We start from the raw sequence: 17,506 nt of genomic DNA, 5'->3' as shown, positions 1-17,506 counted from the left end.
AGCATAACAACTAGAAATGCCACTCAGAATACACCTGACAAACAATACATAGAACACAAATCAACGACAATACTATGGATAAAACTGCGGTGACAGTACTGTAATAGATAGTGGCCAATTTAACCATGCCAGGACATATGTAAATACGAAATAGGAATACAATCTTGTACCGGAATCAAGTTCTTGGAAGCATATTAATGGAGCTTGCACAGACAAACACTACATTAATTGAACAATGGGTACATCACAAGCCTGAAGAGCAAGCTACATCCATCGTAGGAGAGAGATAAGCAAGATGTGTAGATATGCACGTGGTGGTGGTGGGTGGTGGTGGTGGTCGGTGATGATGGTGGTGGGGGGTGAATGGTAGGTGGTGGGTGGTTCTGGTGGTGTGAGGTTATGGTGGTGGTGATGGTTGGTTGGATGGTGATGGTAGTTGTGGTGATGTAGAGTGGTGAGGTGGTGGTGATTGGTGTGGTGGTTGATGGGTAGTGGGTGGTGGTGAGGTGGTGATTGGTGGTGATGGTAGTGGTTGGGGTGTGTGTTGTGGGATGGTGGTGGGTGGGTGATAGGATGAGTAGTGGTGGTGATGTAGGATTAGTGAGTGGGTGGGTGGGTTGGTGGATGGCTGGTGGTGGTGGTGGTGATGGGTGTTGGGTGGTGGTGGGTGGTTGGATGGTGTATGGTGGATGGTGGTGGTGATGGTAAGTGGTGGTGGTGGTGGAGGTAGTGGTGAGTGATCAGGGTAGTGGTGGTCGGTGGTCGTGTGGTTTGGTGGTGGTGAGTGGTGGTAGTGGTGGAGGTGGTGGTGAGTGATTGGTTAGTGGGTGGTGGATGGTAGTAGGTAAGCTGTTGGGTTGGTGTGCTAGTGGTGATGGTGTGTGGTGTCGGTGGTTTGTAGGTGTATGGTGGTGGTGGTGAGGTGCTGGTGGATGGGTGTGGTTGGTGTGATCGTGGTGGTGGTGTGCTATGGTTGATTGTGGTGGTGTTCTAGGGGAACGAACATACATAAGAGACTAGAAGCAAAGAGATAATAGTCCCTGATGAAATAGAGCCACAATTTGTGGCGACATGTCATATAGACCACGGTTCTATCAATGGAAGAGCTTGGTCCAGAGATACAGCCTATTGTAATACATGCTCCACAGTGTCAATACATGGTCTTACAATGGAAGAGGCGAGTCAGAGACTAGCTAATGTAAAACATGTCACAGTGGTCATAAACCACGGTCTTCAATGGAAAGAAGGCTTGTCTGGACTACAGCCTGATGTAACTATGAGTCCACAGTGTCATAAACCAGTGGTTCCTTACAAATGGAAGTAGGTGGCGGAGACTAACACCTGAGTGTAACATGTCCCACGATGTCATAAACACGGTCTTTAAATATGGAAGAGGGCTGGTCGGAAGACTAGAGCCTGGTGTAAAACACAGTGTACAGTGGATCTAAAACACGTCTTCACAATGGAAAGAGGTGGTTCGGAGACTACACAGCCTAAATGTAAACATGTCCAAGTGTCGTAAAGCGCACGGTCCATTACAATGGAAGCAGAGCTGGGTGGTAGAGTAAAGCCATTCTGTAAACATGTCCAATGTCAGTCGTAGAAACCTACGGTCTTAAGCAAATGGAAGCAGGCTGGTCGAGACTATCAGGCCTGATGTAAACAGGCTCCACAGTAGTAAATCAATTGTTAATGTCAAGAAACATATCACCCGTAGGTGAGAAAACGGTTTAAATATGTAACCGTTTGTTCGGTAATTCTTTATTTTATTAAACAAGCATTCAAGCTCCGTTTCCAATATTCAACAAAACACTACAGGAACTTCATTTGGTTGAAACAGGTAAATACACTTAAAGAGTTGATAAAATCACAAATGCTTCTTCGTTAAAGATATGTATGAGTGAATATACAGTAATTTGGAAACAGAAGTTAATAAAAAAAAAAGGCCATTAAGCAACAGAGCAATAACAAGGCCATGGCAGTAATACAGGGTAATAACAGCACTAAAGGCATGATAACAGTGAAATAAAAAGTGCAAATAACAGGGCAATACCAGCTAATACAGCAATAAACAGTATCAGCAATGACAGCACATACAAGTAGATAACAGCAATAAACAGGAATACAAGAATACATGCTATATAAGTTAATAGCAGTTAAATAGCAAGCAACATACCATGATGAAGTCAGAATACAGTAAATAACAGCAAAGTATCAGTAAATGAGCAGTAATACAGCATTAGACGGTAATACCAGGTAATACAGAAATATCGAGTAGATACCAGCAGTACAGCAAATTTTACAGTAATACATAAATACAGCCATTTTGAATCATAAGGAACTATCTGTACATGTGTGAAATTCTACATGTCACTATATACGGATCTAGTCACAACGACCTCATTGCTGGGGACAGATGCAGCAGTTACATTTCATATATAGGGACTGTCACAACGACCCATGCTGGTGTGACCAGAAGCATGCTCTACATGCATATATATAGGAACCTTACACAACGACCTTCATGCGATGGGTGATAAGAGAGCTCTTACATTGTCGAATATATTAGACTGTCACAACGTACCTCAATGCTGGGAACCAGTAGCTTAACTCTACATGCTCATATATAGGGACTGTACAACGACCTCATGCTGGTGACAGAGCAGCTCTACATGTCATATATAGGATGTAAAACGACCTTCATGCTGGTGAAGGCTGGCAGTCTACATGTCATATATAGGACTGTACAACGACCTATCATGCTGGTGACAGAGCAGCTCTACATGTTATATAGGACTGTACAACGACCTCATGTCTGGTGACAGAGCAGCTCTACATGTCATATATATAGGACTGTACAACGACCTCATGCTGTGACAGAGCAGCTCTACATGTCATATATAGGACTGTACAACGACCTCATGCTGGGTACAGAGCAGCTCTACATGTCATATATATTGGCGCTACAACGACCTCATGCTGGTGCAGAGCAGCTCTACATGTCATATATAGGACATAGCACAACGACCTCATGCTGGTGACAGAGCAGCTCTACATGTCATATATAGGACTGCAACAGAGACCTCATGCTGGTGACAGAGCAGTCTATGTCATATATATGGACTGCACAACGACCTCATGCTGGTGACAGAGAGCTCTACATGTCAATATATAGGATGCACAACGCTCATGCTGGTGACAGAGCAGCTCTACATGTCATATATAGGACTCGCACAACGACCTCATGCTGGTGACAGAGCAGCTCTACATGTTATATATAGGACTGATACATACGACCTCATGCTGGTGGCAGAGAAGCAGAATATTCAGCCATCAGCGAACAAGACATTGCAACATGGTCATAGCAACAATTCCATCAGGCTAAAAGAGATCCAAAGTGCAATCATAAATGACAACAATATCTTCGCAAATATCAATTCTGTCACATTTCCACTATAGACAGAGTTTTTGAAAGAAAATCAAATGACTATGAAACAACTCTACAAGGTTCCACTTGAGAGGAATAGTTACAGATTGAAGGAGCTGTGGTGCAGGATGTCCAGGTAGGTGCTGTGGTACCAGGATGTCCAGGTAGGAGCTGTGGTACCAGGATGTCAGGTAGGAGCTGTGACACAAGGATGTCCAGGTAGGAGCTGTGGTAGTATGTCCAGGTAGGAGCTGTGGTACCAGGAGATCAGGTAGAGCTGTGGTACCAGGATGTCCAGGTAGGAGCTGTGGTACCAGATGTCCAGGTAGGAGCTGTAGTGCAAGTATTCAGGTAGGAAGCAGTGGTACAGGATGTCAGCAGTAGGAGTGTGGTACATGGAGGGTCCAGATGTAGGAGATGTTCACCGTATCTCCAGGTAGGAGACTGTGGTACCAAAGAGATGTCCAGGTAGGAGCTGTGGTACCAGAGATGTCAGTAGGACGCTGTGGTACCAGGATGTCCAGTAGGAGCTGTAGTGCCAGTATGTCAGGTAGGAGCTGTGGTACCAGATGTCAGGTATGTCCAGGTAGAGCTGTGGTACCAGGATGTCCAGGTAGGAGCTGTGGTACGTATCTCCAGGTAGGACTGTGGTACCAGATGTCCAGGTAGGGCTGTGGTATCCAGTAGATGTGACCAGGATGTCACAGGTAGGAGCTGTGGTACCAGGATTGCCAGGTAGGAGCTGGTGGTTACCAGGGATGTCTCAGGAAGGAGCTGTGGTACCAGGATATCCAGGTAGGAGCTGTGTTCCAAAAATGTTTGGGAAAAGCGATTGAGAACTGTAATACAACCACACAATGTGGCTGATGCGACAGAGCCGAACGTTAGCTTAAAATGTTGAAAATTATTAGGCTATTTCTTCACATTATAAGTGCCGCAATGCGCACACGGCAGAAGGCTTTAAGAGCAAATGTTCCAACAGCGGGGGAAAGGTACCAGGATGTCCAGGTAGGAGCTGTGGTACCAGGATGTCCAGGTAGGAGCTGTGGTACCAGGATGTCCAGGTAGGAGCTGTGGTACCAGGATATCCAGGTAGGAGCTGTGTTCCAAAAATGTTTGGGAAAAGCGATTGAGAAACTGTAATACAACCACACAATGTGGCTGATGCGACAGAGCCGAACGTTTAGCTTAAAATGTTGATAAATTATTAGGCTATTTCTTCACATTATAAGTGCCGCAATGCGCACACGGCAGAAGGCTTTAAGAGCAAATGTTCCAACAGCGGGGGAAAAAACATTATCAAAAGTCACCGCAAATACAATTATAAATGTAATGCTTTTATTATAAAGGTGCATTTTTATGGTGACAATGATCTTCCCCAAACTTGAAACTCACGCACTGCTTATATATTCCACTTAGGCTCCACACCCCCTTGTAAAGCAGATTAATGTGCTTCATTTTAAGAAGTTATTTGGCSACTTCAGTTGTGATCCAAGCCTTATCAAAACATATAGGCTTATGGGCTAGGCTACATGAGGTGTGCGACTACGATTAGAAAAAGTCGCAAAAAAGGGCAATATTTCTTATGTTGTGCGTCATTCACAAGTGATCATTCAGAATTTACAAGGTATAGGCTAATATTGTCACCCGTCAGGCTATTATTGATTTAATCTTGTCTTTTTATATATTAAATAATATACTGTATGTATGACATTATTTTGATTTAGAATGGACCATTATCATGCACCTGTCTCGAAACAGGGGCAGTGGGAAAAAATACATGTCATCTATRCACTTAAATAGCGAATGGAGGACGCTTTCCGCGTGGTTCAGTTTCATGCCAGCCAGGTAGGCTATACTCCTGTTGTAAAGACAATAAATGTGCTTAATATTAGGAAAGTTGAGAAATAAATATAGTAGACCTAGCCTATAGAAAGCTGATGGGATCCTCTTATTTTTAGTAGAGGCCATCACTCTGTTTTCTCCCGTAATTGCATAGCCTATAGAAATGTTGAGCAACATGAGCTTATGGGCTTTCATGAAGTGTTTGATTAGATTTTCGATTACATTTGCTTTGATGTCAGAGTGATTAGAGGGACAATACAGTGCTAAGTACCAGGCAGTTAGCAAGTTTGGTAGACTGCTAATGACCATCAGCAGTGTCAGAGCTTGGAGAAGCCTAATTACGGTGACTAAACGGTCACGTGAAATTTGACTGCCTTCATGACTCGACCAGTGTGGCGGTAATACGGTCACCACAACAGCCCTAATTGCACCCCCTTTTCCCCCTCAGAACAGCCTCATATCATCGGGCATGGACTCTACAAGGTGTCGAAAGCTTTCCACATGGATGCTGGCCCACAGTTGTGTCAAGTTGGCTGGATGTCCTTTGGGTGGTGGACCATTCTTGATAGACACAGGAAACTGTTGAGCGTGAAACACCAAGCAGCGTTTCAGTTCTTGGCCCCTACACCGCTCAAACGCAATTAAATATTTTGTCTTGCCCATTCCCCCCTCTAAATGGCACACATACAAAATCCATGTCTCAATTGTCTCAAGGCTTAAAGATCCTTCTTTAACCTGTCTCCTCCCCTTTATCTACACTGATTGAAGTAGATTTAACAAGTGACATCAATAAGGGATCATAGCTTTCACCTGGATTCACCTGGTCAGTCTGTTATGGATACTCAGTGTATGTTATGTCTTCTGTCACAGTTCCAGTCCCAACTGTCAGAGATCAGTGAGAGACGAGAGGCCGGAGCTTTACATGGCATCCCAGTGATCCTCTGACCCTGTCTGGCCGTATCTGACTCCATCTGTCCCTGTCTGTCTCACTTTCTGCCTGCCTGTCTGTCTGCCTGTTTGTCTCTCTCTGTCTGCTAGTCTGTCACACCTTAGTCTGACCCCAGTCTCATTACTCATTTACTCATCGTACCTGTCCTGGCCAGGGCCCCAGGAGAGGAGGCCCAAAACACAGTGCAGGGAGAGTGAGGGTTATCTGTCTCTGTGTGTGTGTGTGTGTGTGTGTGTGTGTTGTGGTGTGTGTGTGTGGTGTGTGTGTGTGTGTGTGTGTGTATGTGTGGGTGTGTGGTGTGGGTGTGTGAGAGAGAGAGATGGTAGGGGTAGAGGTATAGAGGGAGGACAGTCCCGGCAGATAGACTGCTTTAATGAGGGAGAGGCAAGGGGAACAGGGAGAACAGGGAGAACAGGGAGCAGATAGAGCAGAAAGACATGCACACTGACTGACAGACCTACTGACTGACTGACTAACTAACACACTGACAGACTGACAGATCTAACACATGACAGACTGACATTGACTGACATGACACTGACTGACAGTCTGACAGACAGACCACACTGACTGACAGACGACACCTGACTGACCTGACTGACAGATTGACAGACTGACTGACAGACAGACAGACTTGACAAAAATGTATATCTTTTTAAAAATAAATTTGAGTTCCATTAAACAGCTTGGAGTTTGACAGGTGGAGACAGAGGTGGATGGTAGACAGAGAGAGAGAGAGAGAGAAGAGACAGAGACAGAGAGAGAGAGAGAGAGAGAGAGAAAGAGACAGAAAGAGAGAGTGCAAAAGAGATCGGAGAGAGAGAGAAAGAGAGAGAAAGAGACAGAAAGAGAGAGACAGAAGAGAGAGTGCAGAGAAGAAATCGAGAGAGAGAGCAGAGAGAGAGAGAGAGAGAGAGAGAGAGAGACAGAAGAGAGAGACGAGAGGGAGAGAGGAGAGCAGAGAGAGACAGAAAGAGAGAGTGCAAGAGAGATTCGAGAAGAGGAGAGAGGCTCGAGGGAGGGAGTAGAGAAAAAATAGGATAATGCAAAAACCAACTCTGATGGAAAATCTTTAGCTGTATTATTATATCAGATGTAATCAGTTACACGTACTAGCCATCTTATCATTTTACAATAGGCCATTACAGGGTTTCTTGACAAAGACTAAAATGACAATATTATAGAATTTGCGTTGGAGTTCAGTTACCTGATTCCTTTATGTATTATGCAATTGAATGCAGTTGAATTGGCAGCAATGCACAATACTCCAAAGCGAGTCTATCAGAGCCGTTAAGGACCAGTCACCAGTCAGGAGAACACTGCCTGTCTCCTCATGCTCTCTAGCTCTCTCTCCTCTTCTTCTACATAAGAGTTGCTAAGCAACCTTCAGAAGATGTCCTTGGTAGAAACCCCCTGGGATCCTGGGGCTGGGCAACTCACTCCTGATGGGCGGGGCCAGCTGCACCTGAGCCCTGAGCTTGTCTGTCTGTCTGAATGCCTGCAAATCAAACTTAATTTATATAGCAAATTCCCTCACAGAGGATGCATTTCCTAACAAATAAAATAATAAAAGTTAAGAAAGATAAAAATACMTTTTTTTTCTCTAAAATGAGACAAATAAAATGTTCAAACAATAATAAAATAACAATGGACATGAGACTAATGCATTAAAATAAATAAGATAAATAGAATGGGATAAAATAAATCATATAGATAGTATGACTAAAAGCAACTTAAGTAAAAGCATGGTAAAGTAAAGACTCTCTGACTACTTTGGTGACTGAGAAAGTATTTTTTAAACCTCTCGCTTTGTGCTGGATGTGTCAATGTGTAGTTATTACATGCATAGACTATGAATAGGATTACTGTCTTACCTCAATTAGCAAAGAAATCTCTAGTTTGAAAGAGATGGTTTTCTTGAAGCTGTGCCGTGCCATTTTCCCTACATTTTCCCCCCCTAGTCAATGAGCTTCAGACTCAAGCATTTGAGTGACAGCTAGCAAGCGGCCTGCCCAGCGTTATCAAATGAGGTTGCAGGGCAGGCCCAATGGCTCAGTGGACGCAGAGAGAGAGAGAGAGAGCGAGAGAGTGAGAGAGAGAGAGAGAGAGAGAGAGAGAGAGAGAGCGAGAGAGAGAGAGAGAGAGAGCGAGAGCGAGAGAGAGAGAGAGAGAGAGAGAGAGAGAGAGAGAGAGAGAGAGAGCAAGGACGTGGTGAACATATCTGCACATATGTGACGTAGTAAGCATTTTTCAGGGACGACTTTTGGCTCCTGAGTGCTACTTTCAGAACTACTGGCTAAAAAGTATACAAAAGTACCAGAGAATCTCTTTAAGATCTTTAAAATCTCAACAGTTTCTGAGGCCCTAAGATCTTCTGGCAGACTGTTCCAAAGGCCAGGACCATAGTGACTGAAAGCAAACTCACCAAAAGGTTTGGTTCTGACCTTCGGAACGAGTAAAAGACCAGCGGCAGAAGATCAGAGGTACCGACCAGACACGTAAGTTAAAAGCATATGAGACATGTATTCCGGTTCAAGGCCATTTAATGCCTTGAACATTGACGCAGGTGGGTCACTTGAGTGGGTTGAGTCACTGCCGTGATTTTCCTGTCCGGGTTGGCGCCCGCCCTGAGGTTGTGCCGTGGCGGAGATCTTTGTGGGCTATACTTGGCCTTGTCTCCGGATGGTAAGTTGGTGGTTGAAGATATCCCTCTAGTGGTGTGGGGGCTGTGCTTTGGCAAAGTGGGCGGAGTTATATCGTGCCTGTTTGGCCTTGTCCGGGGGTATCGTCGGATGGGGCCACAGTGTCTCTCGACCCCTCCTGTCTCAGCCTCCAGTATTTATGCTGCAGTAGTTTATGTGTCGGGGGGCTAGGGCCAGTCTGTTATATCTGGAGTATTTCTCCTGTCTTATCCGGTGTCCTGTGTCTCTCTATCCGGTGTCTCTCTAATTCTCTCTCTCTCTTTTTCTCTCTATCTTCCTCTCTCTCGGAGGACCTGAGCCCTAGGACCATGCCTCAGGACTACCTGCCCTGATGACTCCTTGCTGTCCCCAGTAGACCTGGCCGTGCTGCTGCTCCAGTTTCAACTGTTCTGTCTGCGGCTATGGAACCCTGACCTGTTCACCGGACGTGCTACCTTGTCCCAGACCTGCTGTTTTCAACTCTCTAGACAGCAGGAGCGGTAGAGATACTTAGAATAATCTGCTAATAAAAGCCAACTGACATTTACTCCTGAGGTGCTGACCTGTTGCACCCTCGACAACCACTGTGATTATTGTTATTTGACTCTGCTGGTCATCTATGAACATTTGAACATCTTGGCCATGTTCTGTTATAATCTCCACCCGGCACAGCCAGAAGAGGATTGGCCACCCCTCATAGCCTGGCTCCTCTCTAGGTTTCTTCCTAGGTTCTGGCCTTTTTTTTTACCCCCTTTTTCTCCCCAATTTCGTGGTATCCAATTGTTAGTAGTTACTGTCTTGTCTCATCGCTACAACTCCTGTACGGGCTCGGGAGAGACGAAGGTCGAGAGCCATGCGTCCTCTGAAACACAACCCAACCAAGTTGCACTGCTTCTTAACACAGCGCGCATCCAACCCGGAAGACAGCCGCACCAATGTGTCGGAGGAAACACCGTACACCTAGCGGCCTGGTCAGAGTGCACTGCGCCCGGCCCGCCACAGGAGTCGCTAGTGCGCGATGAGACAAGGATATCCTTTACCGGCCAAACCCTCCCTAACCCGGACAATTGTGTGTCGCCCCATGGACCTCCCGGTCGCGGCCGGCTGCGACAGAGCCTGGGCTCGAACCCAGAGTCTCTGGTGGCACAGAGACTGCGATGCAGTGCCCTAGACCACTGCGCCACCCGGGAGGCCCTGGTTCTGGCCTTTCTATGGAGTTTTTCCTAGCCACCATGCTTCTACACCTGCACTGCTTGCTGTTTGGAGTTTTAGGCTGGGTTTTTAGTACAGCACTGTGTGACATCAGCTGATGTAAGAAGGGCTTCATAAATACATTTGATTTGATTTAATGCTTTAAAAAAATTATTAAAGCAATTTTACAACTATAGAAACTAACAGGCAACCAATGCAGGGACTTTAAAACGGGTGGAATGGGTGCTCTCTTTCTGGTCTTAGCTAGCACAAGTGCTGCAGCATTCAGAATGAATTGAAGTTGGCTAATGCTTTAAGTAACACTTCTATGAAGAACATGCATATAATGCTTCATAACACCCTTTATAATGATCTATAACACTAACAATAGGCATCTATAATAACTCTGTCTCTCTGTCTTATAATATTTCTGTTGACCTGAGTGGGGGCCACTGAATGGCCACCCAGTCAGGCAGAGCAACACGATTTCTGGGTGCACCGGTTTAAGTGAGAATTGATTTTGTTGGATTCAACCTATTCCTCTGCTTCATGTTACAGCTAAATGACTCCTCTCAATGAGGAATAACAAAACTGTCCTACAGTGTGTTTCTGGGTTGTGCAATTGATCTTGTTTTTCATCAAATATTTCACAGCTGATATTTCTAGAAAATGAGSTGCCATGAAGCTTTCCAATTCATGCAGAATTAATAGTACTCTACTGAATCAAGTGAAATAGTAAAGGCTTGCTGTTACAGATACAGCTGTTACAGATGAAGCCGTTTCCTGCCTTGGCTGAATCAAATAATCATATGATCAATATTTACAAGACACCCATCGCACCCATCTCTCCATGTTCCTCTCACACAAACTCTTTAGCCCTCTCTCTTATACGAATCTCCCGTCCCCCGTTTCATTCCTGCCCTCCTCTCTCTATATCTCTTCCTGGATCTGCCCCCTGCCTGTGCCCCCACCCCATTCCAAACCCTATGTTAATAACCCAGGCAGCAGGGTCCACATTAGCACTGGCCCTTGTCCTGAACCACCAGAGGACATGGGCTGGAATCTGTTAGTTCGTATTCACTGGCCAGGTAGCTGGCTGATTCTGTTAGCTCGTATTCACTAACTAGGTAGCTGGCTGATTCTGTTAGCTCGTATTCCTAAACTAGGTTAAGCCTGGCTGATTCTGTTAGCTCGTACACTAACTTAGGTAGCTGGCTGATTCTGTTAGCTCGTATTACCACATAACTAGGTTACTGAGCTGATTCTTTTAGCTGCATGTCTGTATTCACACTCAACAGGTAGCTGGCTGATTCTGTTAGCTCTAGTTTCACTTAACAGGTAGCTGGCTGATTCTGTTTAGCTCGTATTCACTGCAGTGTAGTCTGGCTGATTCGTGTGTAGCTTCGGTATTCACTAACTGGTAGGCTGGCTGATTCGTGTTAGCTCGTATTCACTAACTAAGGTAGCTGGCTGATTCTGTATAGCTCGGATTCCAACTAACTAGGTAGCTGGCTGATTCTGTTAGCTGTATTCACTAACTAGGTAGCTGGCTGATTTCTGTTAGCTTGTATTCACTAACTAGGTAGCTGGCTGATTCTGTTAGCTTGTATTCACTAACTAGGTAGCTGGCTGATTCTGTTCGCTCGTATTCACTGGCCAGGTAGCTGGCTGATTCTGTTAGCTTGTATTCACTGGCTGAATCTGTTAGCTTGTATTCACTAGCTAGGTAACTGGCTGATTGAAGCCAGAGAGGCCAGAGTGCCAGAAAATCATTATAATCAAATGAATAATGCTACAAGGTCTCACACAGAATCTACTGAACATTCATCTGAGGAGAAATGGGTGGTGGAACTGACAAATATTAAAAAGGAAAAAACACATGAAACAGTGCAAGGGAAGCACATAACACAGGTTAGAGAATGATTTTGTGGTAGAAAGGTGGAAATGGCTGAATGTGTGAACAGGGTGAAGTGTAATGTAGCGTTATGTAGTAAAGTGTTATGTAGTGTAGTTTAGTGTTATGTCGTGTAGTGTTATGTAGTGCAGTGTAGTGTTATGTAGTGTAGTGTTATGTAGTATAGTATAGTGTTATGTAGTGTAGTGTAGTGTAGTGTATTGTTATGTAGTGTAGTTTAGTGTTATGGAGTGTAGTGTAGTATAGTGCTATGTAGTGTAGTGTTGTGTAGTGTAGCGTTATGTAGTGTAGTGTTATGGAGTGTAGTGTTATGTAGTGTAGTTTACTGTTATGTAGTATAGTGTTGTGTAGCGTAGTGTTATGGAGTGTTATGTAGTGTAGTTTAGTGTTAGTAGTCTAGTGCTGCGTAGTGTAGTGGTATGTAGTGTAATTTAGTGGTATGTAGTGTAGTGTTATGTAGTGTAGTTTAGTGTTACGTAGTGTAGTGTTATGTAGTATACTATATTGTTCTGTAGTGTAATTTAGTGACATCGATTGTAGTGTTATGTAGTGTAGTTTAGTGTTATGTAGTGTAGTATAGTATAGTGTTATGAAGTGTAGTGTAGTGTTGTGTGGTGTAGCGTAGCGTTATGTAGTCTAGTGTAGTATAGCATAGTATAGTGGTATGCAGTGTAGTGTTGCGTAGTGTAGTGTTATATGGTGTAGTATAGTATAGTGCTATATAGTGTAGTATAGTGTAGTGCGGTGTTATGTAGTGTCGTGTTGTGTAGTGTTATGTAGTGTAGTGTCGTGTTATGTAGTGCAGTTTAGTGGTATGGAGTGTAGTGTTATGTAGTGCAGTTTAGTGTTACTTAGTGTAGTGTTATGTAGTGTAGTGTACTATGGTATAGTATAGTGTTATGTAGTGTTGTGTTGTAATGTTGTGTTATATAGTGTAGTGTAGCGTTATGTAGTGTAGTATTGTGTAGTGTTATGTAGTGTAGTGTCATGTTGTGTAGTGCAGTTTAGTGTTATATAGTGTAGTTTAGTGTTATGTAGTGTAGTGTTATGTAGTGTAGTTTTGTGGTATGTAGTGTAGTGTTATGCAGTGTAGTGTTATGTAGTGTAATTTAGTGTTATGTAGTGTAGTGTTGTGGTATGTAGTGTAGTTTAGTGTTATGTAGTGTAGTGTTATGTAGTTTATTTATGTAGTGTAGTTTTATGCAGTGTAGTTTAGTGCTATGTGGTGTAGTGCTATGTAGTGTAGTTTAGTTTTATGTGGTGTAGTTTAGTGTTACTTAGTGTAGTGGTATGTAATATTATGTAGTGTAGTATAGTATAATGTTATGTAGTGCTGTGTAGTGTAGTGTTATGTAGTGTAGTATAGTGTTATGTAGTGCAGTGTAGTGTTATGTAGTGTAGTATATTGTAGTGTTATGTAGTGTAGTGTAGCATAGTGTTATGTATTAAGGTGTGGTGCAGTATAGTGTTATGTACTGTAGTGTTATGTAGTTTAGTGTTATGTAGTGTAGTGGTTTGTAGTGTAGTTTAGTGTCATTTAGTGTAGTGTTATGTAGTGTAGTATAGTGTTATTTAGTGTAGTGTTGTTTTAGGCTGTGTATCCGTACAGCCATTCTTCGAGATATCATAGCTTGATGTACGAAGGGCTATAATAAAATAAAACCTGAATTGATAAGACTTGATTGTTATTGTGTCTGTAGTGTCAGCATAATGTTAGTGTAGCGTGAGATAGTATGTGATTATTGTTAGTACTATGTAGTTGTTTAGGTGTGTGAGTTGGAGTAGGTATATGTTATGGTGTAGTTAGTAGTGTCTTGTTATGTAATAAGTGTAGTGGTATGCAGTGGTGTTTAGTGTTGTAGTGTTGTGTAGTGTAGTGTAGTGGTATGTAGGTAGTGTCATGTTGTGTAGTGTATTGTAGTTTATTGTAGTGTAGTGTTATGTAGTGTAGTGTTATATAGTATAGTTTAGTGTTATTTAGTGTAGTGTTATGTAGTGCATTGTAGTATAGTATAGTGTTATGTAGTGTAGTGGTGTGTTATATAGTGTAGTGTAGTATAGTATAGTGGTGTGTTATGTAGTGTAGTGTAGTTTAGTGGTATGTAGTGTAGTGTCATGTTGTGTAGTGTATTGTAGTGTTATGTAGTGTAGTTTTGTGCCATGTAGTGTTATGTAGTGTCGTGTTGTATAGTATAGTGTCATGTATTGTAGTGTTCTGTAGCATAGTGTTATTAATTGTAGTGTAATGTTATGTAGTGTAATGTTATGAAGTGTAGTGGTATGTAATGTAGTTTAGTGTTATGTAGTGTAGTGTTTTGTAATGTGCTGTAGTATAGTGTAGAGTAGTAAACTGTTATGTATGTAGTATGTAGTGTAGTATAGTGAAGTAGAGTGTTATGTAGTGTAGTGTTACATAGTGTAATGTTCTGTAGTGTAGCATTGTGTTATTAAGTGTAGTGTAATGTTATGTAGTGTAATGTTATGAAGTTTAGTGGTATGTAATATAATTTAGTGTTATCTAGTGTAGTGGTATATAATGTACTGTAGTATAGTGGTAGTATACTGGAATGTAGTGTAGTGTTATGTAGTGTAGTGTTATGTAGTGCAGTGTCATGTTATGTATTGTAGTGTAGTATAGTGGTATGTAGTGTTAGTAGTGTAGTATCTGTTATGTAGTGTAGTGTAGTATAGGTTTGTGTACTACACTACACTACTGTTTGTAGTGTAGTATAGTTTTATGTAGTGTAGTGTTATGTAGTGTAGTGTTATGTTGTGCAGTGCAGTTTTATGTAGTGTAGTGTTATGTAGTGTAGTGTAGTTGTATGTAGTGTAGTATTATGCAGTGTAGTGCAGTTTTATGTAGTGTAGTATTATGTTGTGCAGTGCAGTTTTATGTAGTGTAGTGTTATGTAGTGTAGTGTTATGTAGTGTATTTGTTATGTAGTGTAGTGTTATGTAGTGTAGTGTATTGTTATGTAGTGTAGTGTTATGTAGTGTAGTGTTATGTAGTGTAGTGTTATGTAGTGTAAATGTGAGTGCAGTTTGTTATGTAGTGTAGTGTTATGTAGTGTAGTGTTATGTAGTGTATTGTTATGTAGTGTAGTGTTATGTATGTAGTGTATTGTTATGTAGTGTAGTGTTATGTAGTGGTAGTGTTATGTAGTGTAGTGTATGTAGTGTAGTGTATGTAGTGTAGTGTATGTAGTGTAGTGTTATGTAGTGTAGTGTTATGTAGTGTATGTGTGTGTAGTGTTGTGTAGTGTTATGTAGTGTAGTGTTATGTAGTGTATTGTTTGTAGTGTAGTGTTTGTAGTGTAGTGTTTATGTAGTGTAGTGTTATGTAGTGTATTGTTATGTAGTGTAGTGTTATGTAGTGTGTGTTATGTGTGTAGTATTATGCAGTGTAGTGCAGTTTTATGTAGTGTAGTGTTATGTAGTGTAGTGTTATGTGTGTATTGTTATGTAGTGTAGTGTTATGTAGTGTAGTGTTATGTAGTGTAGTGTTATGTAGTGTCGTGTTATGTAGTGTAGTGTTATGTAGTGTAGTGTCATGTAGTGTATTGTTATGTAGTGTAGTGTAGTGTAATACAGTATATGTTACTTACTATATTCATGAGGGTGAGGAGGTACTTCTGGATGTTCTCTCTGCCATGGAAGTGGACCACGGAGTAGTCCACCCCCAGTAGAACCTCCATGTTGCCAGCTCAGGTTCCTCGTGGGCCTGGCGTCGGGCCCTCCTGGTCCGGTTCAGTTTGTGATGCTGCTGCTGCACTCCTCTGGACAGTGCCTGCAGGTCCATCAGACCACCCAGAACTGACCCTGAACAACATAACATACAGATAGATATATGGGGAAAAAGGCCTTAGAGAGGAGTCACGGTATCTAATGGCACTGTACCGGAATGTTATTTAACCTGGATGATATTAGCCAGTAAAAAATATTAAAACGAAGTATTGACTCAAATAGGTTATTTTCCAAAAATGGTTTTGGTGCTGTATCCTTGTAAGTAATCCAGCGTGTGAATGGTATAAAATCACTTTAGGTTTGTATGTATAATTTGGAGTGCTAATTGTATATATTAGTCAATAGCCATTCTGGGAACATACAGACAAATGAATGTGTCTAATTCACGGCGCATAACCTTTTCTATGCTGTTTGGAAGTCTTGTGGTAAAACTGGTTGATCTGACAGCTTGTTAAAAAGTATAATCCTCCCAACATTTTTTTACACACACACACACACACACACACACACACACACACACACACACACACACACACACACACACACACACACACACACACACACACACACACACACACACACACACACACACACCACGTCACACACACACACACACACACACACACACACACACAGCACACACACACACACACACACACACACACACACACACAGTCAGAGTACATTATTCTGACGCTGTATGAACCTTGGCTGAACATAGCTTTTCTCTCCAGCCGGGTTTGAAAGAGACAGATTAGTTAAAGGCCCAATGCAGCCGTTTTTATCTCAATACCAAATCCTTTCTGGGTAACAATTACGTACCTTACTAGCTAGGTTTCCATCCAATTGGCGACAGATTTCCATGCAAATATTCTAAAATACGCATCAAGAAAATGTTTGTTTCCAGGAAACTGGTTTGTTGGGATGAACATCAGTGCATGATGACCTAGTGAACATTTTCATGTACCGATCTAAGGTTCAATGTGTTTCCATCGCATTTCYAACTCTACCAAACTCTACCGAACACAACAGTTTGCAGATACAGTGCGGGTAGGTTAGTCTACATGATGAGATTTGTATGGATAAGTCCAGCATTGATCATCATGTCACAAGAATAAGACCCTCAATATTAATTTGGAAAGGCACATCAAGCTCATCACCGTGCACTTTCACCACTCTGTGAAGTTCATCATACCTTATTTCAACTGTAGCCTAATAAATTGCATGGTTTCCAGTCTTAGTGGGAGGACCACACACCATATCATCATGTGACTCCATATTTAAAGACATTTCTTGCATAATTAAAGCTGCAATATGTAACTTTTTGGGTAACCTGACCAAARTCACATAGAAATGTGAGTTATAGATCTGTCACTGAAAGCAAGTCTAAGAAGCGGTAGATATGTTCTATGTGCATTATTTCTATGCTTCCTGTTCTTAAGTTTAGCTTTTGCGTGTTTTACTTTTGGTTGTGTACACCAGCTTCAAACACTATATTAATGGTTATGGAAAATATATTTTAAAGTGGTTTAGATGGTACAATGATTCTCGACACACTATACTTGTTTGTTTTGTTATACTGAACTATTAGAATTTTTGCAACCAGGAAACAGCAGAGCGATTTCTGCATAGTGCAGCTTTAATTTTACCGATACAAAAAGATCCCATCAGGTCGAACGAACAAATGATCTGTAAGCATTTATAAACTTCCTGTTTCCATCATAGCTGTTGTGATATTCTTTTATACGGTATGA

At 42.2% G+C, this 17,506-nt stretch overlaps 1 protein-coding gene across 1 annotated transcript in view; it reads right to left on the bottom strand.

Moving 5' to 3' along the window:
• Positions 1–17,506, bottom strand: part of LOC111964411 (A disintegrin and metalloproteinase with thrombospondin motifs 2-like) — a 77,529-nt gene that overhangs the window by 24,332 nt on the left and 35,691 nt on the right. The window contains 2 exon segments of the mRNA XM_070443752.1: positions 15,614–15,708; positions 15,711–15,827. Of these exon segments, the coding sequence (XP_070299853.1) occupies positions 15,614–15,708; positions 15,711–15,827 (212 nt within the window).

This window comes from Salvelinus sp. IW2-2015, linkage group LG5, assembly GCF_002910315.2.
Source record: "Salvelinus sp. IW2-2015 linkage group LG5, ASM291031v2, whole genome shotgun sequence".
Lineage (NCBI taxonomy): Eukaryota > Metazoa > Chordata > Actinopteri > Salmoniformes > Salmonidae > Salvelinus > Salvelinus sp. IW2-2015.
This window is presented reverse-complemented; position numbering and strand designations above follow the sequence as displayed.